The 25719-nt window shown below is 58.0% G+C and overlaps 1 protein-coding gene across 2 annotated transcripts; it reads left to right on the top strand.

Moving 5' to 3' along the window:
- The first annotated feature begins 1670 nt into the window (after window positions 1-1670).
- SETD1B (SET domain containing 1B, histone lysine methyltransferase) lies at window positions 1671-25183 on the top strand. 2 transcript variants are annotated; one of them, XM_058531368.1, is made up of 17 exons: window positions 1671-1879; window positions 2365-2552; window positions 2756-2854; window positions 3475-3745; window positions 5766-5878; window positions 6837-8075; window positions 11790-12617; window positions 13086-13347; window positions 13427-13767; window positions 13855-13957; window positions 14510-14995; window positions 16313-17572; window positions 18479-18645; window positions 20440-20571; window positions 20655-20774; window positions 20850-20987; window positions 22544-25183. In XM_058531368.1, exons 2-17 carry the CDS (start codon window positions 2379-2381, stop codon window positions 22715-22717), a joined length of 5907 nt encoding a protein of 1968 aa, XP_058387351.1. In that variant the 5' UTR covers window positions 1671-1879; window positions 2365-2378; the 3' UTR covers window positions 22718-25183. The 2 variants fall into 2 exon arrangements, with proteins under 2 accessions (XP_058387351.1, XP_058387352.1); XM_058531369.1 differs by lacking the exon at window positions 1671-1879 and adding an exon at window positions 2112-2260.
- Window positions 25184-25719: the final 536 nt, after the last annotated feature.

Raw genomic sequence — 25719 nt, 5'->3', positions numbered from 1 at the left:
CTTACAATTTTTTTGTTGCTGCCATTTCGCTAGTCCTAAAACTATACATTTAAAACATTACCTTGTTAAAAAGAGAGCAGAAGGAGTTAATAAGATGGCCAGGTTTAAGTGTTTAATAGAGGAAACTATATATATTTAAAAATTTATTGTTCAGTCAAGAGAATACAGATTAAGACAGCTCCAAGCTCCCCCCACCCACCCAAGAAAAAAAGAGGAAAAAAAATTAAATATGTCATTTACTTAGGTTTTTTGGAATTCAAAATTGTTAACTGCTGACATTAATGGTGTGCTATGACCTAGTTATACAAGACAAAGATGGATTCCAAGTCATAAGGAAAAATCCAGATCTTTTTAAAAAGTCTTCTTCATTCTTCCAATTGTGAGTCCTTTAGCCTGTTGACAAATGTTAAACAGAACACTGAGGCGTCCTGAACTGGATGGTGGAGTCAAAGGAAAAACATTCCCCATTTGCAACAAAGGAAAAACCCACTTGGCCATTTAATTCCATTGCAGAAAAATGGCTCCCCTCATCTGTTGGCCTCTCCTTGGTGTCTGATGAAGGATGTTTTGAGACCAGCGTCTAATAACTCAAGCCCTATAGAAGCCGCGCGCTGATTGGCTGCCGCGCCCTGCCGCCCTGCTCCAGCCAATTACCTACCCACGGCCAAATTACAAACCCCGAAAAGAGCCCCAATATGAAATACACCACCACGAAGCCCCGGCGAGGCGGCTCCTTCGCCTCGGCCGCCCGAGAGGAGAGGCAGAGGGGGCTGCAAATGCGTCCTCGCGAAGCCCGGGAGCCTCGGAGTTGAACTCACAAAATGGAAGCCGCGCGCTGATTGGCCGCCGCCACTCCCGGACCTTTAATAAAGAAAGGGGAAGGAAAAGATAAATGCAAAAAAGGGGGACTCTCTCCTCCGCTGGTGGCTGGAGGAAGAAGGAGGGGGGGGAGACAGAAGCATGTGTTCAAGACAATTACAGGGCGCTCCTCTCCAAAAATAAAAACAGAAAGAAGCTTCTATCACCCAGGTCCAGGCGAGGGCTGCATCCTCCCAGGAATGTGAATGCTAATTTGGTTAAAATCCTGGTTTCCCCTCCCCAGCTCAGCTCCAGGGGGGAGGGGGTCGCGGGGCAGAAGAGGAAGCCGGCGCTGAGATACCTCGATTGCAACTCGTCTTGAGTCGTCTTGCCTCTCCCCACGGCTCCCAGCGTCCAAAGACACAATCCCACACATATACACACCCCAAAACCCGGCCCTTCCCCCGGAGCCCCCGCGCGCCCACCTCCGGTCTCGGCAGTTTGGAAACAGTTTTGGAGGCCCGAGGTGCACGCCGCGGCGGCCGCGGCTCGGAGGGTAGCCCCAGCCGCGGGAGGTAGAGCCTGGGGAGACCCCCTCCCCCGCCAGCCAAGCCCCCCACCTAAGTCCCAGCAGAATAAATAAATTAAAAGGCCTTCCCCCGGGGAGGGGGGAGGCAGTGTGGGAGCGCGCGAGTGAGGGGTGGGGGGCCGCTGGGGCCCGGGGCTTTGGCGGCGCAGCTGCCGCCGCCGGGAGAGTGCCTGGGGAAGCGGCGAGGAAGGAGAGGGGAGGAGGAAGAGGAGGAGGAGGAGGAGGAAGAGGAGGAGGGTGAGCGCTCGGGTCGGGCTCCTTAGCGGTGTATTGTGGGATGTGCGGCTACTGGGAGCCGAGCCTCCGCCGCCAGCCGCCTCCCGGGCAGCAGCAGCAGCAGCAGCAGCGGCGGCGGCAGCAGCTCCGGGCCCGGCAGCCGCGGCGGCGGCGCCCCCCCGTCCCGGCCCCCCGTCCGGCCGCCCCGGCCTCGGCTCCCGCGGGGGACACCATGTACTGGCTGGCGGCGCAGGGAGGCCGGCGCCCGGCGGGGATGTAAGCGCGGCCCAGGGGGGAGAGGCCGCGGCCGGCAGCCGGGCAGCCCGAGCCCCCAGCCCCGGCCCCGGCCGAGCGCGCGGGCGGGCGGGCGGGCGGCGCCAGGCCTGCCGCGAGCCCCGCGCCCGAGCCGGGCCGAGCGAGCGAGCGAGCGCCACGCCGGGCGGCCGGGCGGCCGGGCGGGCACCATGGGCCGGAGCCCGCGTCCTCCGGGCGCCCCGGGCGCCGCCAGCCCGCACCGGGGGCCCCCGGGAGCCCCTCGCTGCCGCCCCGAGACGGTGGCCGAGCGGGCGGGCGCCTAATTCTCCCGGAAGGGTTATTCTCTCGCTCCATTCTTATTTTGGGGGGAGCCAGCGAGACAGCTCCTTTTGGGGCGCGCTGGTAAGGTGGGAGGGGGTGGGGGCTGGACGATTTGATTCTCTCGCGTGTGTGTAGAGCGGCCGCCGCCGCCGCGGCGGAGACGACAACAACTTGCTCGATTTCAGGTTGGGTTAACGGCATGGAGAACAGTCACCCCCCCCACCACCACCACCAGCAGCCCCCGCCGCAGCCCGGCCCTTCGGGCGAGAGGAGGAACCACCATTGGAGAAGTTACAAGTTGATGATTGACCCGGCTCTGAAGAAGGGGCATCATAAACTGTACCGCTACGATGGGCAGCATTTCAGCCTGGCGGTGAGTAGCCGGCGCGCCGCCCCGCCGCCCCCACCCACCCACCCGGCCCGGCCCGGGAGCGGGGTCCGAGCAGCCCGGGGCCCCCTCCCGACCGCCGGGCCAACTGTCAGCCGGAGTTTGACAAGTGCCTGGAGAAGGGGGGTCTGCCCCGGCCCCGGGAGCGGGACCAGCCCTCCCATTCCGCCCCCCGTTCCTCCCCGCAGATGTCCAGCAACCGCCCGGTGGACATCGTCGAAGATCCCCGGGTCGTCGGGATCTGGACCAAAAACAAGGAGCTGGAGCTGTCGGTGCCCAAATTCAAGGCAGGACCCCTCCCCCTGACCCGCGCTCGCCCCCCCCTCCCCGCGCCGCGAGTTCGAAAATAACGCCAGTCCTGGCCGAGCCCAGCCGGATTCTGAGTTCCCGCCGTCCGGGCCGGGAAGTTTTGGCGGGGCCGGGGGGGACGGCTGCGAGAGGGTGTCCCCTCTGGGCTGCTGTAAACACTCGGTGAAACTAAGCAGGGCGCTGATACAGTGTGCTGTCCGCCCAGCTGGGGGCTCCGGGTCCCCACCTGCCTCCTGCCAGCCCGGGGACTCAGCCCCGGGACCCGCCCCCCTTCCCAGCCTTGTGGCTTTAGGGGGACAGCTTCCTAGCCCCAGGGATCGCCCCTGACCCGGCAGCAGGGAGAGGAGGCCAGAATGGGGGGTGGGGAAAGAGAAACTGTTTCTTTTTCCCCTTTCCTTTCGAACCCAGAGGACTTCCACGTTCCAAACGATTTAATCCTCCGCTTCCCGGGCCCGCCCGCCTGCATTTTTTTTTTCCCCCAAAAATTTTTTTATTTTTTCCCCTTCATTGTTTTCAACGGGCAGGCGAGTGGGGAATGTCGTGTTTTCCCTTCGGTTTCAATGTTCTGCAAACTCCCTTCCCCCTCGTCCCCTGCCAGATCGATGAGTTCTATGTGGGCCCGGTGCCTCCGAAGCAGGTGACATTTGCCAAGCTGAATGATAACATCCGCGAAAACTTCCTGAGGGACATGTGCAAGAAGTATGGGGAGGTGGAGGAGGTGGAGATTTTGTACAACCCCAAGACCAAGAAGCACTTGGGCATTGCCAAGGTGGTCTTTGCCACGGTCAGGGGAGCCAAGGAGGCGGTTCAGCACCTGCACAGCACTTCCGTCATGGGCAATATCATCCACGTGGAGCTGGACACCAAAGGTGAGTTGGAGGCCGGCTGCGGACTGCCCACTGCCGAGGAGCCCCGGGACCTGTCCATGTGACCCTTTTCCCTCCCAAAGCCCCTCCTGCAGTGTTGGGGACCCCCTGACTCTTCCTTGGGGGCCCCCTACCAATTGTATTTTTCCCCCTCCTGAGGGTAGAGTCACGTGGAGCTAAATGTGTTGTCTGTTGCTAGGAGACAAGCTATAATTTACCAAATGTGCCAGTCCTTGGCCACTGCACCCCCAGGGACCACCCGGAGGCTTCCCCACTGCTGACACCCCCGTGGGCCCCTCTCCCAGCCCTGGTGGCCTGGGTTGAGACAGTCCCCAGTGTTGCTAACTGTGTTAGGGGAGGAGGCAGTGTTTGTTTATTTGTGGGGGGCTGAGGGAGAGCCACCAGGATGCCGTTAAATACATAAAGAGTAGGTCCCTGGACTAAAAAGAGAGTCCTCTAAGGATCCAGGGTCCCTTTCCCCTTGGAAGTGGGAACCAATCTGGGCCCAGAGTGTGGTTTCATTGATCATGTTCCATAGAGTGGGGAGGGCTGCTCTGGGTGCTCAAGGGTTGACACTGTGTCTTCCCTCCTCTCTCTTAAAGAGACAGCACCACCTCCCATGCACCGGAATCTCACTCTGTACTCACTCTGAGTGGCTGCCGGGAGAATCGGGGAGAGCTGGGCTGGGGAGGCCATACCTCCCACCCTCAGGGTCCTGGGAGGCTCCTCCTGGACGCTGGCTGGAGGGGCTTGAAGAACTCTAGGGCATCCCCCAAAGTTTGCCTGTGGCTTCTCTAGGGAAGTTCCCACTGATAGAGAAGAAGGTGCCAGGTGCTCTGAGGACCAGCCAGCCCTGTGACTGGGCAGACACTGTTGGGTCCAAAGCTCCTGGGGGTCCCCTGGGAGGGCTTAGGTGGGTGGCTTCCAGGGGTTTTGTGAGCATGGGGTTTAGGGGCACCCAGGGCACACCAAACCCCAGACAGGAAAATCTAAACCTTTCTTTTTTTGTCTTTAATAATGAGTACATGTTGACTGAGTCTCTTAAGACCTTTCTGGGGGTTGTGGAAGGAAGCTGGTCCTGGGCTGGCAAGGTTATCCCACAAACTCTTGCCAAGCCCGTCGCTAATTCTGAGTCTCCTTCAGGGTACAATCCAGGTTCCTGCCCAAGCCACAGCCCCCTGACCCCCCTTCTCTAGCTTCTCAATCTCTGTTGGGGGGAGTATGGACCCTTTCAAATCTACATATCCCTTGGGTGGCTGCTGTCAGCTCTCACCAAAATTTCATTTCTGCAAAAAAAACAGGGGAGCCCTCAGAGGCTGCCAACTAAGTTTGTATTTCAAGAAAGAGACCGGTAAAGTGTAAAGAGTAGCTCAAGGAATGCGTCTCCTTTGCATATGTAAGCAGCTGCCTCAGAGGGCTCTATAAATATCGATAATCTGGGGCCCCCTGGTCTGCAGAGGCCTCTCTCTGCTGGGGGGAGGAGGGCTACCAGACAGGGCTCCGTGGGACCGGCAGAGCCGGGGATCCTGGTCAGAGGAGGAGGCACATGGAGTTCACAGGAACGTGGTGCTAGAGAGTGTTTTACAAACTCTGCTGGTCCCCTGGCTCTGGAGAGTTAACAACAAGCTGTCACCTCTGTGTCACCAGTCTCCTCTCCACTTGCTACAGGGCCCTGGCTATTAAGTGGGAAGGCGAGGGGACAGGGAAGACCTGACTCTTTTTTTGGGTGCCACGGCCCAGGTGACAGGAAGGGGCTTTGTGTTGGAGGTGGCCTTTCTGTATTTGGGGGAGTCCCAGCCCCACGAGGCATTAAATTCTGAATCTCGGGATCAGACAAATCATATAGTCGAGCAGCTTTGTTGAACAGATGAGACTCCTGAGTAAGGTGCAAAGAGATGGGGAGCTGGTCAGGGTCACACAGTTTCCCCAGGCTTGGGGTCTCAGGGACCCACAGGGATGCCAACCTGTGGGGGCCGCCCCGTTCTGGAGCCTCACCGAGTCCTCCCTCCTTCCCTTTCCACAGGGGAAACCCGCATGCGGTTCTACGAACTGCTGGTCACGGGCCGATACACACCCCAGACCCTCCCGGTGGGCGAGCTGGACGCTGTCTCTCCCATTGTGAATGAGACCTTGCAGGTGGGTTTATGGCTGTCAGTCCTTCCCCCGCCCTCCCCCCACCCCCCCCCCACCATTTCCAGCTTTGGACACCAGGGCCTAGGAGGGAAAGGAGCCCGGCCACACCCACCACAGATTCCAGTATGGTCTACAAGCCCAGTTTGCCCAAGCTCTCCTCCAGCATGGCCCCCAGCCCGCCCCCTGCACTGGCTGGAATTCCCACAAGACCCAGAGTCCACCTGGGGCCTGCTTTGCACATTGATGCTGAAACATTACTGTGTCCAGAGTCCTAGTGTCTGGTGTCTTGTCCCTCTATCCCTGTCCCCAGAAAGCAGAGCTCAGGTCTCTCCTTCCAGAGCAAGACTGATTCTTTCCCCAACCACTGCCTCCCAGGACACTCACCTAGACCAACCTCTCATGGGGAGATCTTCATCCCACCTCCTTTCCCAGCGTCAACCCCGCCTCCCTCCCTCAGGAGTAGTTATTCCAGAATGAAGAGTCTTTGCTTACTTGCTGGTCAGCTGGGTTACTTATTAGGCACTTTTACCATGTCACACTATTTAAATCCTAAAACATCAGGAGGCTTGGAGGGACAAGGTCCTTGGCTACCCCCTCATTCGTAAGACAATAGGCAGCTATCTCTACCTGGAAAGTTTTTGATTTCTGACAGCCTGAGGCAGGAAGGAAATCCCAGTTCAAACCAAGATGTCAAGGTCTTATCTTTTCTCTGCTTCACGGATTAGGAAAAACCCTCAAGGTTCTCTGAGGATAACTGTCTACCCCAAGATTAGAGAAAAGTTAGGACCATCCAAACACTCCTTTTTAATCTCCCCTCCAACTTCCCTTCACTATACTGCAGTTCTAGAGTAATGAATTTGGCTGTGAGGTCCCCAGCAGCCAGAGTGAGAAGGGAAAACAGCCCCATTCCACTGCATGTTTTTCTCCCAATGGTCTCACACCTCTCTCTCTCTCTCTATAGCTGTCAGATGCCCTGAAGCGCCTCAAGGATGGTGGCCTGTCCGCAGGCTGTGGCTCTGGCTCATCCTCTGTGACCCCCAATAGTGGTGGGACACCCTTCTCCCAGGACACTGCTTACTCCAGCTGCCGCCTGGACACGCCCAACTCCTATGGACAGGGCACACCGCTCACACCGCGCCTGGGTACCCCATTCTCGCAGGACTCCAGCTACTCTAGCCGCCAGCCCACACCCTCCTACCTCTTCAGCCAGGACCCCACAGCGACCTTCAAGGCCCGGCGCCATGAGAGCAAGTTCACGGATGCTTACAACCGCCGCCACGAGCATCATTATGTCCACAACTCTTCTGCAGTCACCACAGTGGCAGGGGCCACAGCTGCCTTCAGGGGCTCTGTGGACCTCCCATTCGGGACAGTCAGCAGCAGTGGCGGCAGCAGTGGCCCTCCATTCAAGGCCCAACCACAGGATTCAGTCACCTTTGCCCACACTCCACCGCCTGCTCAAGCAAGCTCTGCTCCTGGAGTCCCGTTCAAGTCGGCTTTCTCTCCGTATCAGACCCCCATGCCCCCTTTCCCCCCACCCCCCGAGGAGCCCACTGCCACAACCACCTTCGGGGCCCGTGACGGCGGGGAGTTCCGGAGAGCACCTGCGCCCCCACCCCTGCCGCCCGCTGAGCCCCTGACCAAGGAGAAGCCAGGCACACCGCCCGGCCCACCGCCCCCCGATGCCAACAGCATGGAGCTGGGCGGCCGGCCGACCTTCGGCTGGAGCCCTGAGCCCTGCGACAGTCCTGGCACGCCTACGCTGGAGTCGTCACCTGCAGGGCCGGAGAAGCCCCACGACAGCCTGGACTCCCGCATCGAGATGCTGCTGAAGGAGCAGCGCACTAAGCTGCCCTTCCTTCGGGAGCAGGACTCGGACACAGAGCTGCAGATGGAGGGCAGCCCGATCTCCTCCTCCTCCTCCCAGCTCTCCCCGCTGGCCCCCTTTGGCACTAACTCCCAGCTGGGCTTTCGAGGCCCCACACCACCCTCCTCACGCCCCTCCAGCACCGGCCTGGAGGATATCAGCCCCACACCACTGCCCGACTCCGATGAGGACGATGAGCTTGACCTGGGCCTGGGACTCCGGCCCCCACCTGAGCCAGGCCCCCCAGACCCGACTGGTCTTCTGGGCCAGACAACCGAGGTGGCCTTGGACCTGGCTGGAGACAGGACCCCAACCTCAGAGAAGATGGATGAGGTACCGCCATGTCTGTCCATCTGTCTGGGATGGGTTTTGTCTGTCTTGTATCTCCCTCTTTCCCTTTTTGAAACGTGATCCCCTTAGGATAACTAGCTAAGACACAGAAGCAGCAGGGCTAGGGCAGCCAAAATAACAGATCAAAAATAAAAAGAGGGTGCGGGCCGGCCCCGTGGCGTAGCGGTTAAGTGCGCGCTCCACTGCTGGCAGCCAGGGTTCGGATCCCAGGCGCGCACCGACGCACTGCTTGTCAGGCGATGCTGTGGCGGCGTCCCATATAAAAAAAAAGTGGAGGAAGATGGGGACACATGTTAGCCCAGGACCAGTCTTCCTCAGCAAAAAAAAAGAGGATTGGCATGGATGTTAGCTCAGGGCTGATCTTCCTCACAAAAAAAATAAAATAAAGAGAGGATGCAAAAAGCACCAGGGGCTGTGTTTGAGCAGCTGATTTGGCTTTGAGCTCCCTAGCCGCTATGGAGAAAAGGGAAACATGACCTAGTTCTGTTGCCCTCCTTGTTAGGTATGGGAAGTCACAGCTTTTCCTAGGGATAAATTCTGACTTGAGCTTCTTCGGTAGGCATTTGCTGAGACCCTGGAGAGTATGGGCTGCAGAGATGGTTCTGGGCCTCCTCTGTTGGGTGGCTTGCGGATGATCAAGGCTGGTCCTGATGCTCAGGCAGATTTCAGGAGAAGGATTAGCCAGAGTGCTCTGCTGAGCTAGGCCAGATGGGAGCTCTGGAGCACTGTCTCTTAGAAACTGGTGCTCCCTGAAGAGATGGGAAACCATGGCAGGCAGGGAGGGCGTTGAAGTTTTCCTTCTCCCTCTCCCACTAGCTCCAGGAGTGAAGGAGTTAAGGGCTAGCCCGGGGGGCGGGCCACAGCCAGAAGCCGGCAAACCCAAAGATCCTCATCTGGGGTCTCACTGCCCAAACCTCCAGCCTCAGGGTTGGATTGGGGGTGCTGCATGCCACATTCCTCCGGGGGTGTGGTGGTGGGGGGATTAGGTCATCTTTGTTGGCTCTGCTCCTCCCCCCTCCTGGTCCAGGCACCTGCCCTGGCCCTCCTGGAGACCTGAGTGGGAACCTGTGGGCCCGGCGGGCATGAGCAGCCAGGGGCTTGGACAGAGCTCTGTGTCCTGTGGGCGGTGGGAGGAGGGTCCCCCCTTCCGTGGCCCTTTGATTAGGCCGGTTTGGCTGCCTCAGGGAGGAACAGAAAGGAACCTGGCCTGCCCCGTAGGGGACCGCAGGTGGCTGAGGCTCCAAGGGGCCTCCAGGCGGTTCTAGGGAAGTAGTTTCTGGCGCCAAGGGGTCCAGGCAGGGGGACTTGACAGGTGTGCAGAGGTGGGGGGCTGCCGGCCCTGCCATCCTCCCTTCTTTCCTCCCTGTCTGCTGCCTGGGGTTAGGGGATGTCTACCATGCTGACTGGCTGCTCCAGGGTTGGGAAGCCCAGAGTAGCTGGAGGGAATGGGCTCTCCCACCGTGTCACTGTAGGGAAGGGGAGAGTGAGGCCCAGGGAGCTGGGGTCGGGGATGCCCCAGGACATTAGCCCAGGGAAGCAAGGGAGTACTGGTAACCTCCAGGCTGGCCCTCGGGAGCCCCCTGCTGGCGGCCGGAGAGCAGCACCCGTGCTCCTGGGGACTGAGCCGGGAGGGAGTCCCAGCCCCGGCTGAAGAGGCGGGAGAGCCGCGCAGGGGCCACGCTTGGAGGGTGGAGGGAGAGAGTCTCATTCTTCGCTGGTGTTGAAAAGTTCAGGCTCCTGTCCTTGAGCCTCGAGCCCCGCTCTGTCACTGGCTAGGTGGCCTTGGGAAAGGCACTTTCCCTCTCTGAGTCTCAGTTTCGCCGTCTGTGAAATGGGACGGTGAGAGCACCTGCCTACACTGTCTCGGCTTAAGTGAGGGGCCGTACGGGGAGCTCCAGGCTCAGCGCCCCCGGTTCCCGGTTCCCGCCGGCTCGCACCGGCCGAGGCGCGGAGGGAGGGGCAGGCCGAGGGCTGGAGCACCGGTCTCCTTGTGATTGGCTGGCCGCGGCGCTGGCTTAACCCTCTGCGCGCTGCGCGTCCAGGACTCATCTCTTGGAGTTCAGGCTGAGCCGGCCAGTCCCGCCCTAGCCTGGGCGTGGGAACCCTGAGAAGGGGAGAGAGCGGTGTGTGTAGAGGGGCCCTAGCAAAATCCAGAGCTTCCTGCCGCCGCCGCCGCCGGAGGTTCTACATTCCTCTTCTCCCCGCCCCTCCGTTTCCCTTGGAGGCCTCCCTCACTTGTAGGTGTGACCTCTGACCTTGCAGCCTGCACAGACCCCGCCCCCTCAGCCTTTAACCGCTCTCCCTGTCTCTTGCAACCTACAAAGTCTCCGATCATGAGCCGTATTCCTCCTGGGCGGGGCCTGAGCTACCTCGTTGCCTCTTGTCCTGACAGAAGAGCCTGGGGGTGGCCTGTCCTCTCCCCACCCTGCTCTGCCTCCTCGCTCCGCCTCCACCATGTGGACCCCAGTGCCTCCCTCCAGTTCCAGGCCTGTGCATCCAGCTCCCCAAAGCCCCAGGTCACAATGCAGAGGGGCCCTTGCCAATTTCAGGGCCGGGGTCATCTGGTACCACTTCTCTGGATTTGGACAACAGCCCCCTTACCCTCACCGGGCAGGCATCCTGCGCTGGAGTCCCAGCCCCATTTCTGACTGGCTGTGCCTCTGAGGCCAGTGACTTCCCGCTCTCTGAGTGCTTCCTCACCTGTCAAAAGGGATTGGAGTGGAGCCCCACCTTGTGAGGGTACGGCGCAGATAAGAAATGAGACGTGGTGTGCCCCCAGCACGCAGCCCCACACTGGACCCACTAAATGTGCAGTTACAGGACTAGGGACCCCCCCACCCCCGCTCCAATGTCACCTTCTCCCTCGGGCCCCTCTGCCACAGTGAGGACAGCGGGCTGGCTGGGAGCACAGGCTGGGGAGCCACTTCCGGTTCAAATCCTGGCTCCATCTTTTATTGGCTGTGTGGCCTTGGGCAAGTTTCTTAAGCTCTCTGTTCCAGTTTCCTCATCAGTAAAAATGGAGATAGCAGACCTACTTTGTAGAGTTGTTCTGAGGATTAACTGAGTTAATATGTGTAAAATGCTTAGAAAGGTGCCTGGTGCACAGGAAGCGCTATCGATGTCTTAACTATTAGTATTATCTTCTCTGAATACAAACTAAACAGAATCTCTCAAATTGAGACAGAATCTATTTCCTCCTTCATGGCCCATCCCCCTTCCCAGCTTTCTTTTTCTCCATGACGGACTGTATATTTCACATCTTCGTCCTGGTTGTCCGTCGCTTCTTCCCTCTAGAAGTTTAGCTCCAAGAGAGCAAGAATTTCACCACTGTGAACACTGTCGTGTTCACCACTGTGTCTCCAGCACCTGGAACAGTGTGCCTGGCACACAGCAGATGCTGAGTAGTTGTTTGTTGAATGAATGAATGAATGAATGAACCCTCATGATTACCCCATGAGGCAGGTAGTATGATGCCCATTATGCAAATGGGGAAACTGAGGCTTAGAGAGGTTAAATGACTTGTCCAAGGTCACATGACCAGGAAAGGAGGGGACCAGGATCAGAACTGCAGAACCCATGTTGCTCACTAGTCTTGCAGAAAGCTTCTCCAACTTTCTGGTGTTCAGAAGGGGGCTCTGGGAGCCGGCTTGGCCTCCCAGGCTCCCCCTCACCGCTCTCTCCTTGCTCTCCCCGCAGGGCCAGCAGTCCTCGGGTGAGGACATGGAGATCTCAGACGATGAGATGCCCTCGGCCCCCATCACCAGCGCTGACTGCCCCAAGCCCATGGTGGTGACCCCAGGGGCGGGGGCTGTGGCAGCGCCCTCTGTGCTGGCCCCGACCCTGCCGCTGCCCCCACCCCCTGGCTTCCCGCCACTGCCTCCGCCCCCGCCGCCGCCCCCACCACAGCCTGGCTTCCCCATGCCCCCACCTCTGCCCCCGCCGCCGCCCCCACCACCCCCGGCCCACCCAGCCGTGACAGTGCCCCCGCCACCCTTGCCAGCGCCACCACCTGGTGTCCCACCCCCGCCCATCCTGCCGCCCCTGCCGCCTTTCCCACCGGCGCTGTTTCCTGTGATGCAGGTGGACATGAGCCACGTGCTGGGTGGCCAGTGGGGCGGCATGCCCATGTCCTTCCAGATGCAAACACAGATGCTGAGCCGTCTGATGACGGCCCAGGGCACCTGCCCCTACCCCCCCTTCATGGCTGCCGCCGCCGCCGCCGCCTCGGCTGGGCTGCAGTTTGTCAACCTGCCGCCTTACCGGGGACCCTTCTCCCTGAGCAACACTGGCCCCGGCCGCGGGCAGCCCTGGCCACCCCTGCCCAAGTTTGACCCATCAGTGCCGCCACCAGGCTACGTGCCACGCCAGGAGGACCCACACAAGGCCACTGTGGATGGCGTCCTGCTGGTGGTGCTCAAAGAGCTCAAGGCCATCATGAAGCGTGACCTGAACCGCAAGATGGTGGAGGTGGTGGCCTTCCGGGCCTTCGATGAGTGGTGGGATAAGAAGGAGCGGATGGCCAAGGTGGGTGGTGGACGCGGGCACCCTGGGGCGGCCAGTGGGTGTGAGGCAGGAACCCAGCCGGGTACCCCCTCTTCTCCCAAGACGCGTTACTGGAAACACTGCCACCCACACCCCCAAAATAGGATAGCATGAATATTATTTTGTGAAACTTGTGTTTCAATGATACAGATGTAGTTACAATGTTTCTTTTGGATTCCAATCTCCAAAGTGCAAAAGCCACTGTTCTGATGCAGGTGGCTGTAGCGGCCTGCTTTGCGGGTGAGGAAACTGAGGGGCAGTGAGGCAGAGTGGAGCACTGCGAGCATCCTGAGGGGTGGGCACAGAGTGTGGCCAGGTACACGGAAAGGCAGTGCCAGTTCGTGTGGCTGTCACTTTTGGAGGAAGGCAGGCTGCTCAGGGAGAGCCACCCCGTGGGGTCGCTGGCAGCGCTGTAACCAGAGTGACTTTCCCCTCCTCTCTCCGCCCCAGGCCTCTCTGACGCCCGTGAAGTCCGGCGAGCACAAGGATGAGGACAGGCCAAAGCCCAAGGACCGCATCGCCTCGTGCCTGCTGGAGTCGTGGAGCAAGGGCGAGGGCTTGGGCTACGAGGGCCTGGGCCTGGGCATCGGGCTGCGCGGGGCCATCCGGCTGCCCTCCTTCAAGGTCAAGAGGAAGGAGCCCCCAGACACAGCCTCATCTGGCGACCAGAAGCGGCTGCGGCCCTCCACCTCCGTGGATGAGGAAGATGAAGGTTTGTGTCCCCACCCTCGTCCTTCGTCTCTTCTCCTTCCACGTCCACCCAGCCCAGCTTGACAGCCTCCCTCCCACAGAGTCTGAGCGTGAGCGGGACCGGGACATGGCAGACGCCCCCTGCGAGCTCGCCAAGCGAGACCCCAAGGGCGTGGGCGTGCGGCGGCGGCCGGCCCGACCACTGGAGCTGGACAGTGGCGGGGAGGAGGACGAGAAGGAGTCACTGTCAGTGTCCTCATCTTCATCGGCATCCTCATCCTCGGGATCCTCGACCACCTCACCCTCATCCTCGGCCTCTGACAAAGAGGAACGGGAAAGCACCGAGGAGGAAGAGGACGGGGAGGAGGAGGAGGAGGAGGAGGAGGAGGAAGGCCCCAGGAGCCAGATCTCCTCCTCCTCAACCTCATCCACGTCAGATAAGGTACCATTTGGGTTGGGGAGGCCTGGGTGCTGGGCCAGGCGAGGGGGGCCCAGGCCCTTCACCCATCCTCCCCATCCCTCTCCCCAGGATGATGACGATGAAGACAGCGATGACCGGGATGAGTCTGAGAACGATGAAGACACAGCCCTGTCGGAGGCGAGTGAGAAGGAAGAAGGGGACTCGGGCGGAGGTGAGTGGGGCAGGCTGTGGCACCTGGCCCGGCCCAGGGTCCCTCTGCAGAGGGCAGAGCCTGAGCAATAGTTAGCAATACTTTTTGGGCAACATTTCTTGCCTTTGAAATGTGAACTCATTGAAACACACATGTGACGTACTGTATAATTCCACTTATCTGGAATGTCCAGAACAGGTCAATCCATAGAGACAAGAAGCAGATTAGTGCTTGCTTGGGGCAAGGGATGAGGGTAGAGGGGTGATAGCTAAAGGGGATGGGTTTCTTCTTGAGCTGATGAAAGTGTTTTGGAGCCAGATAGAGTTGGTGGTTGTGCACATTGTGAATGTACTAAATACCATTGAACTGTTTACTTTAAAATGGTTAGTTTAATGTTCTGTGGATTTCAGCTCAATTTTAAAAAGTGATGAGTAGGTAACACACACGCACACATCCCCCCACATGTCCGAGGGCCATGTTCAGCCCGGGTGCCACCAGCTGGAGACCGGTGGTAAAGCATCTGGTTGGGGCACAGCAGATAATGGGAGGGCTTCTGCCTGTGTCCCCTCCCAGAGGAGACGGTGAGCATCTCCACCTCCAAGGCTGGAGCCGGGTCCTCCAGTGAGAGTTCTGAGTCTTCTGAGTTTGAATCAAGCTCTGAGTCCTCGACCTCATCCTTGGAAGATGAAGAAGAGTTGGCAGCAGAGGAGGAGGAGGAAGAGGAAGAGGAGGAGGAGGGAGAGGAAGCTGCAGAGGAGAGCGTGGCTCCCGCTGCTCCCGACGAGGACTTTGAGGAGGACATGACCACGGGGGCGCCTGCAATGGAGTCCTTGGGCATGGAGGAGGAGGTGGACATCGAGGCTGAGGACGAAGCCCCCCAGGAGCAGACCCCCATGCTAGAGGAGCCCTCCTTGCCTGTGGGTGTGGAGGAGCCTGTGAGCTGCAAGGAGCCCCCTGAGGAGCCGAGCCTGAACCAGGAAGGGGCCAGGCTGCCATCTCCAGAGCCCCCTGCTGGAGAGAGGGAGAGCCGGCCCCTGCCCTCCCCAGAGCCCGCTCCAGGTAACACCTGTGGCCCATGGAGGGCAGTGGAGAGGGAGGCGGGATGTCTTCACCATCAGAATGAGCCCAGGCTCCTCTGGGTAAATCACCTAACCTTCCCAAGCCTCAGTTTCCTCATCTGTAAAATGGGATCAGTGGACAGTGCCTCCCTTATGAGGCCATATGGAGGATAGGGTGAGATGGCATATTGTGCCCGCACTGAACCTGGCACATGTGATAGTTCCTGCTGCTGTTACCATTCCTCAGTGCCAGTATTTCCCCATGGTGTAGTCTTTGGACCATCAGTCCCATGAGATGCTCCCAGTAAAGCGGGGGGGGGGGGGGGGGGGAGTGAGCATGGTCGTGTTAGTGACGGGCAGGTGGGGAGCTGGGCCACGGGAGAGGGGCTGCGGACACTGTACCCTCCACCATTTCGATGGAGCTGAACAGAGCACGTGAAGAGCTCTAACAGCATCGTCCAAGAGAACTTTCTACGGTGATGGAAATGTTCTCTCTCTGCCCTGTCCAATACTGTAGCCACTACACACAATGTCGCTCTGAGCACTTGGAATTCAGCTTCACTGTGGAGCTGACTTTGTAATGCTATTTAATTTTAATTAATTTAAACTTACGTAGCCACATGTGCTTAGTTCGAACCTCTCATAAGACCTTCAGGAGAGAAACCTGTTATATTTTCTTTAATTCTGTGTTATTTGGCTACAAAACCACAGGTCTTTCAATATTGTCACAAGTATTTATTATGCCTCTAGTGTGTCCCCAGTACTCTTCTAGGCACTGACAATACAACAGTGGACGAAACAGACAAACATCTGCCCTCACGGAGCTTATGTTCTAAGGCAGGGTGACAGATGACAGCAGATAAGTTAGAAAATGTGTTATATGACGATGGAGATGAATGCTAGGAGGAGGCAGAACCTTAAATGCAGAACCTTAAAGGCTCTGACAAGTCCTGCAGGAAAGAGACTTGTTGAAGTTTATTCGATGACAGAGCCTATTTTCTTGGACGTTTCCTGTTCATGGGAACTCCCTCTCTGAAGACCCAGTGTCAAAGGCTAGCAACCGCATCTCCTGCGTCTTTGATTTACTCCACCAGCATTTAACAAGCACCTACTGTGTGCCTGACAATGGGCTGGGTGCTGAGCAGTCCTTGAGTGGTTTAGCTGGAGGGGGACAGTCCCCATATTCACAAAACCTTGGGGGACTCAGAGGGCTATGAGTCGGTCAGGTGTCAAGTGCACAGTAGGGCAGCATAAATTGAGTGCTGAGCAATGTTTGAATCCAGTAATAACAGTCTGGTTTTCACCCCCCTCTCTGCAGAGGATGAGCTGGAAGCGGAGCCCGAGCCCCCTGCGCTGCTCTCCTTACCTCTGCAGCCGCCACTGCCGCCCCCTCGACCACCCCGGCCGCCCAGCCCACCACCGGAGCCCAAGACCCCGGACCCCTCACATGCTCCTGTCCCCCTGGAGCCTCCCCTGGAGGACCAGCCCCCGCGTACCCCAGGCCTCTGTGGCAGCCTGGCCAAGTCGCAGAGCACAGAGACGGTGCCGGCCACGCCGAGCGGGGAGCCCCCGCTGTCGGGGGGCAGCAGTGGCCTGTCACTGAGCTCCCCTCAGGTGCCAGGCAGCCCCTTCTCCTACCCATCCCAGTCCCCCAGCCTGAGCAGCGGGGGCATCCCAAGGACACCTGGCCGGGACTTCAGCTTCACGCCCACCTTCCCCGAGCCCGGCGGGCCCATACTCCTGCCCGTCTGCCCCCTCCCAGCTGGCCGGCGCGATGAGCGGTCTGGCCCCCTGGCCTCCCCGGTGCTCCTGGAGACGGGCCTGCCGCTCCCTCTGCCCTTGCCCCTGCCCCTGCCCCTGGCATTGCCGGTCCCTGTCCTGCGGGCTCAGACTCGGGCCCCTGCCCAGCTGCCACCCTTGCTGCCCGCCCCGCTAGCCCCCTGCCCGCCCCCCATCAAGAGGAAGCCGGGCCGGCCCCGGCGATCCCCGCCGGCTGTGCTCTCCTTGGACGGGCCCTTGGTCCGGCCGCCAGGAGGGGCCGCCCTCGGCAGGGACCTTCTGCTCCTGCCAGGCCAGCCACAGACCCCTGTCTTCCCCGGCGCCCATGACCCCCGGGCCGTGACCCTGGACTTCCGGAACGCAGGGATCCCGGCCCCCCCACCTCCCCTGCCCCCCCAGCCTCCCCCACCGCCACCTCCACCACCCGTTGAGCCCACCAAGCTGCCCTTTAAGGAGCTAGAGAACCAGTGGCCCTCCGAGGCCATCCCTCTGGGTCCCCGCGGGCGCGATGAGGTCACCGAGGAGTTCATGGACCTGGCCAAGATGCGGGGACCCTGGCGCCGGCCGCCTAAGAAGCGGCACGAGGACCTGGTGGCCTCGGCCTCGCCTGAGCTCTCGCCACCACAACCCCTCTTCCGGCCCCGCTCGGAGTTTGAGGAAATGACCATCCTGTATGATATCTGGAACGGCGGCATCGACGAGGAGGACATCCGCTTCCTGTGTGTCACCTACGAGCGGCTGCTGCAGCAGGACAACGGCATGGACTGGCTGAATGACACGCTCTGGGTCTACCATCCCTATATCCTGCCAGGCGGGGCGGGGGCCACACCTCCTGGGACGCAGGCACCCTCACCCACCTCTCTAGGCCCCGTCTCCCACAGGCGCGTGCGTCACCATCACCTATGGAGTGGTGTCTGTGGGCCGGCACTGTGCCAGGCTCCAAACTAAATCATCACTGGCACTTTAAACACACCCTCTGTGCCAGGCCCGTCTCACCCCCAGAATTAGCAGGTCTCAGGGCCACATGTAGCAATGTGACTGTACAATAGCAGCAGCAGAGGCTGGCTGAGGGCTCACGCTTCCTGGACCCCCGATCACCTAATTTAATCTTCCCAACAGCCCAGTGAGATAGGGGCTATTATTATTCCCATTTTACATATGAAGAAAATGAGGCTCAGAGAGGTTCAATGACCTGTCTAAAGTCACACAGCTATGAAGTAGCAGAGCTGAGATTTGAACTCACGCAAATCGCTCCAGGATCTGGGCTCTTAGCCATGATGCTACCCTGATAGTTGTTACCGCAAGCCTGTGAGGTTGGAGCTGTCGTTATCCATGTTGTACCAAACTAATTTACTGAGCACTTGCTCTGTGTCAGGAACTCTGCTAAAGCGGCCTGAGCAGATGTAATCATTCAGAGGCACCATTATTACCCCAACTTGCACGTGAGGAAACTGAGGCAGAAAGTGGATAAGAAACACACCTAGGGCCTTGCAGCTGGGTGCCCCTGATAGAGTTCTGACCATCAGTGGAGTCGGCCAGTGGCCAGCTGCATGGAGGTGGCGTAGTTGTGGGCGGTGGGGCCGGGCATCCTTAGCCTCCTGGAGACTGGTCTCGGGGTGGAGGGGCTGGGCCCCATGAAGTGGGTCTCCAGAAGGACCGGAGGGGCTCTCCCAGAGTGTCCATGTGGCCCTTGACCCACACCCACCCACCAGCCTCTCTTCAGCTAAGAAAAAGAAACGGGACGACGGCATCCGTGAGCACGTGACCGGCTGTGCCCGCAGCGAGGGCTTCTACACCATCGACAAGAAGGACAAGCTCAGATACCTCAACAGCAGCCGCGCCAGCACCGAGGAGCCCCCCGCCGACACCCAGGTACTGCCGTCAGGCGCCCGGACAGCGCAGCGCCCCTGGCGGGGCCGTGGGCGGGGGTCTCCTGGAGGGGGTGCCAGGCACCCCGAGGGACTGTGGAGCCAGAGGGGCTGGCACACGGAGGGTGTCACTCACCTGGGTGCTCAGGGGTGAGGGGTGGGCAGTGGGGAGCCTCTGAAGGGTTTTAATCAGGGATGTGAGCGGAGTTGAGTAGCGATTCCAGAAGGTTCATTCATCCCTTTTTACATTCAGCAAGTATCTATTGAGCACCTGCTGTGTTCCAGGCCTGTTCTGGGGCTGCAGCAGTGAACAAAGCAATAATCCTTTCTTCACGGAACTTACATTTTAGTGGGGGCTTGGAAATAATCAAGCGAACAAATAAACATAGAATTCCAGGTAGAGAGAATGCTATGAAGAACATAGGAGAGGAGGTTAGGGGTTGGCAAGTCAGAAGGGGTCAGAGAAGGGGACATCTGAGCCAGACCTGAATGAAGTAAAGAAACAAGCCATGTGGATAACTGGGAGAGACAACAGAGAAGTAGAAAAAGACTTCAATAAAAAGTTAAAACAGGACAGGGGCTCACTAAGTCCAGTAGGTCACACATAGCACAACATGTGCAAAGGCCCTGAGGCGGGGAGGAGCTCAGTGGTGTGAAAAGGAAAGGCTAGTTGCAGCCAGAGAGAGAGAGAAGAGGTCATCAGGGCCCCAGAGGCTGTGGTTTGCATTCTGTGTATGACGGCAAGCCACAGGGGTGTTTTGAGAGAGGGGGTGATGGTGATGTGGTTCAGGCTGTGGTTTTCGAAGCTCACACTGGCTGCTGTGTAGACAGTTGACTGCAGGGGTCCAGAGGGGAGACTCTGATACAGTTGCTACAGTTTCCAGTCCAGACGTGCGGCTAGGTTGGACTTGGTTGGCCACGAGGACAAAAATGGATGCATTTAAAAGAATATCAGAAATATTAGAATATGAGGAAGTCGAATGGACAGGACTGAGGGCTGGATTGGGTATAGGAGACAAAGGGGAATGGGGGGACACCACCAGGTCTGGCCTGGGGGACTGGATAGCTGGACAAGCACTGAGGTGGGAAGGAAGATGGCACCTTCACTGTGGGACAGCTTGAGTTTGGGGGTCTGTGGAACATCCAGGTAGTGAGGTTGGGCAGACAGTTAGATATATGGGTACAGTATAGAACTTGCGGGGGGGACTTCCGGTCCAGGGACCTAAATTTAGGCATCATCGGGATGGAAACGTTGATCAAAGGGCAGGGATGAGCCCACCCAGGGAGAGCATCTGGGGAGGAGGGAGGCTCCTCCCTGTTCATGGCTGGGGCAGAGGATGAGGGAGGCCAAGAGAAGGAAGGGATGCTCGGATGTCCAGGAGGGAGCCAATATTTCGAATGTTTGGGGAAGTCAGAGGGGCCATGGTAAGAGCCACAGGGGGTCAAGGTAGATAGATACCCACCATCTTTTGTCTGAGAAGCGGGGATGCTTCCAGATTTTCCAGCTGAGATGGGAAAAGACAGCAAGAGTGAAGGGAAAGCTGTATCGTTATCATCAAGACTGGAGGAACTTGAGCATGTTCCGATTCTGACAGAAGGACCCAGCTAGAGGAGAGGTGATAGTTAGGGACAGGAGAGGCACAAATACGCCCAGAGCAAGGAAGCTGGGAAGTGGGGCAACAGGGACCCAGAGTTAGATGCCAAGGACATGATGGGGACCTGGGTACCGTAGTCAGTGGGGCCAGCTCCCTCTGGCAACGCGCCCCTCCTCTGATGTGTCCCCCGCCATCGCCGGCAGGGCATGAGCATCCCGGCGCAGCCTCACGCCTCCACTCGGGCGGGCTCGGAGCGGCGTTCGGAGCAGCGCCGCCTGCTGTCCTCCTTCACTGGCAGCTGTGACAGTGACCTGCTCAAGTTCAACCAGCTCAAGGTGAGGCCAGGCCCCACTGGGGTGGCCGGGGTGGCCGTGGGACCCGAGACAGGGCTCTCACCCCCATCTTCTTCCTCCCCCAGTTCCGGAAGAAGAAGCTCAAATTCTGCAAGAGCCACATTCACGACTGGGGCCTGTTCGCCATGGAGCCCATCGCGGCTGACGAGATGGTCATCGAGTACGTGGGCCAGAACATCCGCCAGGTAGGCGCTGCACTGGGCCGGGCAGCGGGGCGGGGACGGGCGGCCCAGCCCAGACTGAGCACTCGTCCCGGCCAGGTGATCGCGGACATGCGGGAGAAACGTTATGAGGACGAGGGCATCGGCAGCAGCTACATGTTCCGGGTGGACCACGACACCATTATCGACGCCACCAAGTGTGGCAACTTTGCGCGCTTCATTAACCACAGCTGCAACGTGAGTACAAGGGGCTGCCACTGCCCCTGCCACGGTGCCCGGAGGACCCAGGAGCCCCTGGCACGGGAACGAGTGCAGCTCCTTCCCAAGCTCGGGGGCGAGCGAGGGCGATAGGGAGGGAGGGTGGGGGTGTGAGGCCTTGTACAAGGAGCCTTTCTCCTCTGAGCTTCAGTTTCCTCATCTGTAAAATGGGCATCACGAGACTCAAGGTACTCAACAAGTGGTCCGCTCAGTTAATAATTACGGAGCTCCTTCTCTGCGCTGGGCTTTTCTATGCCTCGGTTGGCTGGGCTCAGCCGTCAGAGAGCTTACATCCCATGGCAGTGCTGTTCAGTAGATCTTTCTGCACTGGGGGAAAGTCTGTGCTGTTCTAGCCACGTGTGGGGCTGAGCACTTGAGATGTGGCCAGGGCAACTGAGGAACTGGGTTTTTAATTTTAATTAATTTAAATGTAAATAGTCACACATGGCTAGTAGTGACAGTAGTGGACAGTGCAGGGCTTGGGGGCCTGGTGGGCATTGATAACAAGGTGATTCTCGCACCAAAGACAAACATAAGGAGCTTCAAACAGGAGGCAGGCTACTTCCAGGGCGAAGACCCCTGACTCTGTGTTCGAGTCTTGCATCACTTCTTAGTGAGTGACCATAGGCTTGTTACTTCGTGTCTTGGTGCCTCAGTTTACTAATCTGTAAAACAGAGATGATAACAGTCCTCCTTGTAGGCTGTTGGGAGGACCAGGGGCGTCGCTGAGTGCGGGCCCTTTGAGTGCGCTGACACAGCAGGTGCTCAGTACGTGCCAGCTCGCACGATTGTGACTCGATTATTCCCCGGGCCAATAGGGACTGTGCTGTGAGATCTGAGGGATGAGAGGGAATCACCCAGGTGAAGCAGTGAGTGGGGCAAGCGTTCTGTTCAAAGGTCCTGGGGCAGGGAGCAAGACACCTGTTTGAGGGACAGCAAGGGGGGCAGTGGGGATGGAGTGGGGGTCAAGAGGGCACAGTGAGAGGCTGAGGTTGGCAGGGTTGGGGTGGCCAGGTCACTCAGCCCTATAGGCAGAGCTGAGAAGTTTCTCTAAAAGCCAAGGCAGGCCACTGGAAGGTTTTGAGCCAGAGACTGACAGGATCTGCTGTCCCTTTGGAAAGATTTCCCTGACTCTGGGTCAGGAATAGATTTTTTCAGAGGACAGAGAGCCAGTGGGAGCGGCTGTAGTCCAGGCGAATGGTGATGGGGGCCTGACCATCTCCAGAGCTTGGAAGAGGCCTGGGCTAGAAATATAAGCTTGGGAGTCACTTGCAGTATAAACGGAAATCAAGGTCTAGGAAGTACTTCAGGATTAGTACCATTGTCATCATTCTTACTTAATATCAGAGGCAGGAGGTCCTTGTGCCCGATGGGGAAGCTGAGGCCCAGAGCAGGGGGCCCGCGGGCTGGGGGTCATGCAGTCAGTCAGGCCTTGAGCTTGGGGCTCGGCTGGGTGTTGGGGGCCGCAGTGGTGGAGGGCCTGGGGGGGCCCGGGTGGGTTGTGCGCTCACCCTCCCCTCCCGCCTCACCCACAGCCCAACTGCTACGCCAAGGTGATCACGGTGGAGTCCCAAAAGAAGATCGTGATCTACTCGAAGCAGCACATCAGCGTCAACGAGGAGATCACCTACGACTACAAGTTCCCCATAGAGGACGTCAAGATCCCCTGCCTGTGCGGCTCCGAGAACTGCCGAGGGACCCTCAACTAGGCCCGGCGCCCCGCAGAAGGATGTCAGCGCCGCCCCGGGGCTCCCGAGCGTGGCCCCCACGGCCCCGGGGCCTGGCCCCACCTCCCACCCCCATTTCAGGTGCTGTCCCTCTCCCCAGCGGCCGTGTCAGGGCCTGGCGCCCCCAACACTACCCCCAGGACCCCCGCAGCTCCAGCCCCTCAGGGGGAAAGGGCTTCTCTGTCTCTCAGCACGTGTCTCTCTCGTTTTTTAAAAATGCTCCTTTCAGCATTTTTGTTTAGCTCCAGCATAAATGTCTCTCTGTCTCTGTGTCTCCCCCCTTTCTCCACCTCTGTCTGTCTGTCTGTCTGTCTCTGTCTCTTCTCTCACCTGTCTTTTTCATCAGCCTCTTCCCGTGAATGCTGCTACATTGTCTTGTCTTCTCTTTATTTTTTTCCTTGTCATAAGAAAAGATATTTTAACCGTTGAAATGTGAAGGCAGAGTCAGAGAGTGGGGACCCCCAGCTGCGCTGCGGAGGCCTCAGTTTGATGGTGTGTGGGCCCACGTTCCGGAACCCCTGGCCAGGTCACTGGGCCCGGTGCTGCAGAGAGGAGGGGGGTCGGGCCCGGCGGCTTTGATCTCAGAACACTACGCAAGGCCCCCCTCTCTGCTGGCAGACTGACTCAGTGAGGAGAGGACCCCCACTTCCCTGACCCCCATCTGTTCCTTCCCCAGCAGCCTGGGGGCGCCATTTCCCCAAGCAGACCTTGGTGGAGCCAAGCTGGTCCCAGGCAGGAATGTCCCCTCTGGGCTCTCCCTGCCACCCTACACCCCGCCACCCCCAAAATCTTGGGTTCAATGTTTACTTTCTCATTCGAATGCCAGCAAGGAGGGAGCCTCCCGGAGGCCCCAGTGCGGGCGAGGGGCGCTGGGAAGGGTTAAGTCTCCTCTCTCCTGCCCTCACCTTCACCGGACAGAGGATGGCCTCCCAGGGCCGGCGGGGCCCCCAGACCCGCCACTACGGGTGTCTGATCGGATGTGTGTGGCATTTTTCTGTTTATAAGCTTCACCTGCTCGCCCCCAGCCCCCTCCCCAACTCACCCTGCCAGCAGCCCCCTCACCCCAAGAAGTCAAGAGCATATTTATTTTCAGAGTGAGAAGATTATTTCTCCCAGAGAAAGGAAAATCTTGGAAAAGATTTCAAAACTCAGATCTAACAAGGTCTGACAGGTTTTGTTTTGTTTTTTTAATCCTTTTTACCCGCTTCCCATCATCCTCTTCAGGGTTTATTTCCATGAATTTTTTTTTCTTATGCGTGTATAAAATCAAAACGAAGGGAAAAAATAGGTTTTTGAAGTTCAGAACCAACTTCTGTATATAGGCTGCCATAAAGGACTTTTTCTCGGGAACATTGTTTCTTGTAGAAACATGTGGGAAGACTTTTTTGCTCATTTCTTTGTACTTCCAGAACACCACACACACACACACACACACACACACACACACAAACAAACACAAACACACACAGGCAAGTCCCCTGCACCCCAGAAAGCAGAGCAAGCATGTAAATAATTTATGGAAAGTGACTGTTGTGACCAGGAGTCATCCTCACCAAGACGGGAGAGCTCTCGGTGGGGCCGCACCCCCCGCGGACGCAGGCCCGGAGCCTCTGGTATCTCAGCTTGTGTCAAGCTTGTTATCATGTAAATTCTGTACAAAGAATTGTTATTTTTCTCTTTTTTTGTCGTTGGTGGTTTTGTTGTGTTTTTTTTTTTTTCTCCACCCCATGCCCTCTCTGTTTGAGACTGTGCCCACCGTTTCAAGGTGGTCGAAACTGGTGGCCTGAAGACACAGGGGGACCTGGGCACATCGGCGACCTTCTCTTCCGTTTGCGGTTTTCTGCCTAATTGTGCAACCGAGGAAATATTTATTTTTCACATGAGGAAATGTGCAGTTTGTAGAGATGGCTGATTTAAGTTACTGGTGCAGCCCCCCAGGGGCCGCCTGCATTCTCCCCTCCCTCCATAAAAGAAGTGGGGGGTGTGAGGACACCAGGGGCCGGGGGCCAGCCTCACCCCTGACCCTGGCCTCACCTTGCCGACCCAGCGAGGGGCTGGGCCCTCCCTGTTCCCAGGAACCCCCGCCCCACCCCTGAGATGGTTTGCCGTATCCAGAGATGCGTTGACTCATTTTTCTTTCAATGCCTTCATTTTCATTGAACAAATCTTTGCTTTTGAAGAGTTGGGGGTTTCTGCTTTTTTTTCCCTTGTCCCTCCCCACTGCCCCCCTCCTCCCACAAAGAAGAGAACCCATAAGTTTTAGGTATGTTTGTGCATATAGACTCTGTCATCCGTATGTAACTTGTTTTGAAGAGAAGTGTTTCCGTTGTGGGTGTGTCTTGCTGTAAATATTTGTTCATATTTTTGTGAATTCAATACTATGTACCATTGTATTATAGTAACTTTTATAAAGCAAACCATAAATATACTGACTTTTCTTACAGATACGCCATCTCTCTTGCTCTCCTCTCTCTCCCTCTCCTCCATCTTTCTGTCTGTTGGGGGCCCACCCTGCTCACATGGAGGGGAGGCTGGCTGAGCTCAGGGGGTGCAAGGAGCTAGGTAAGGTGTGGTCCACTCAGACCAGCAGTTCTTAAACTCTGAGCCTGTAGGTGGATTCCATGAACTGGGCCAAGTTGTAGTCAGACTAGACCTTTCACAGCTTTTAAATTTTCCTTCCAGAACTTTTAAAACCTTAGGTATCTAACGATGCTAATGGTCTGCAGTTAAGGAAATGAGTATCCTGTTGCTTTCACTTGAGCTTGGAAAGGTGGCACCTCAAAAATGTTTACCACTCAAGGAGACATCGCTCTGGTCTGCAGTTGAGGGGGGAGGGGGATGACAAAATAGTCACGAGTTGGGAAGAATTCAACGTGGGTGGTGTTTGTGGTATTCCAGAGGTCCCGTGCCCTGGTAGGTCTCGACTGCCTGAGCCAGTGGCGGGGTAACTGGGGGGCCACAGAGAGTTTGTTAGACGATGTCTA

The sequence above is a fragment of the Diceros bicornis genome, chromosome 35 (assembly GCF_020826845.1).
Source record: "Diceros bicornis minor isolate mBicDic1 chromosome 35, mDicBic1.mat.cur, whole genome shotgun sequence".
NCBI lineage: Eukaryota > Metazoa > Chordata > Mammalia > Perissodactyla > Rhinocerotidae > Diceros > Diceros bicornis.
This window is presented reverse-complemented; position numbering and strand designations above follow the sequence as displayed.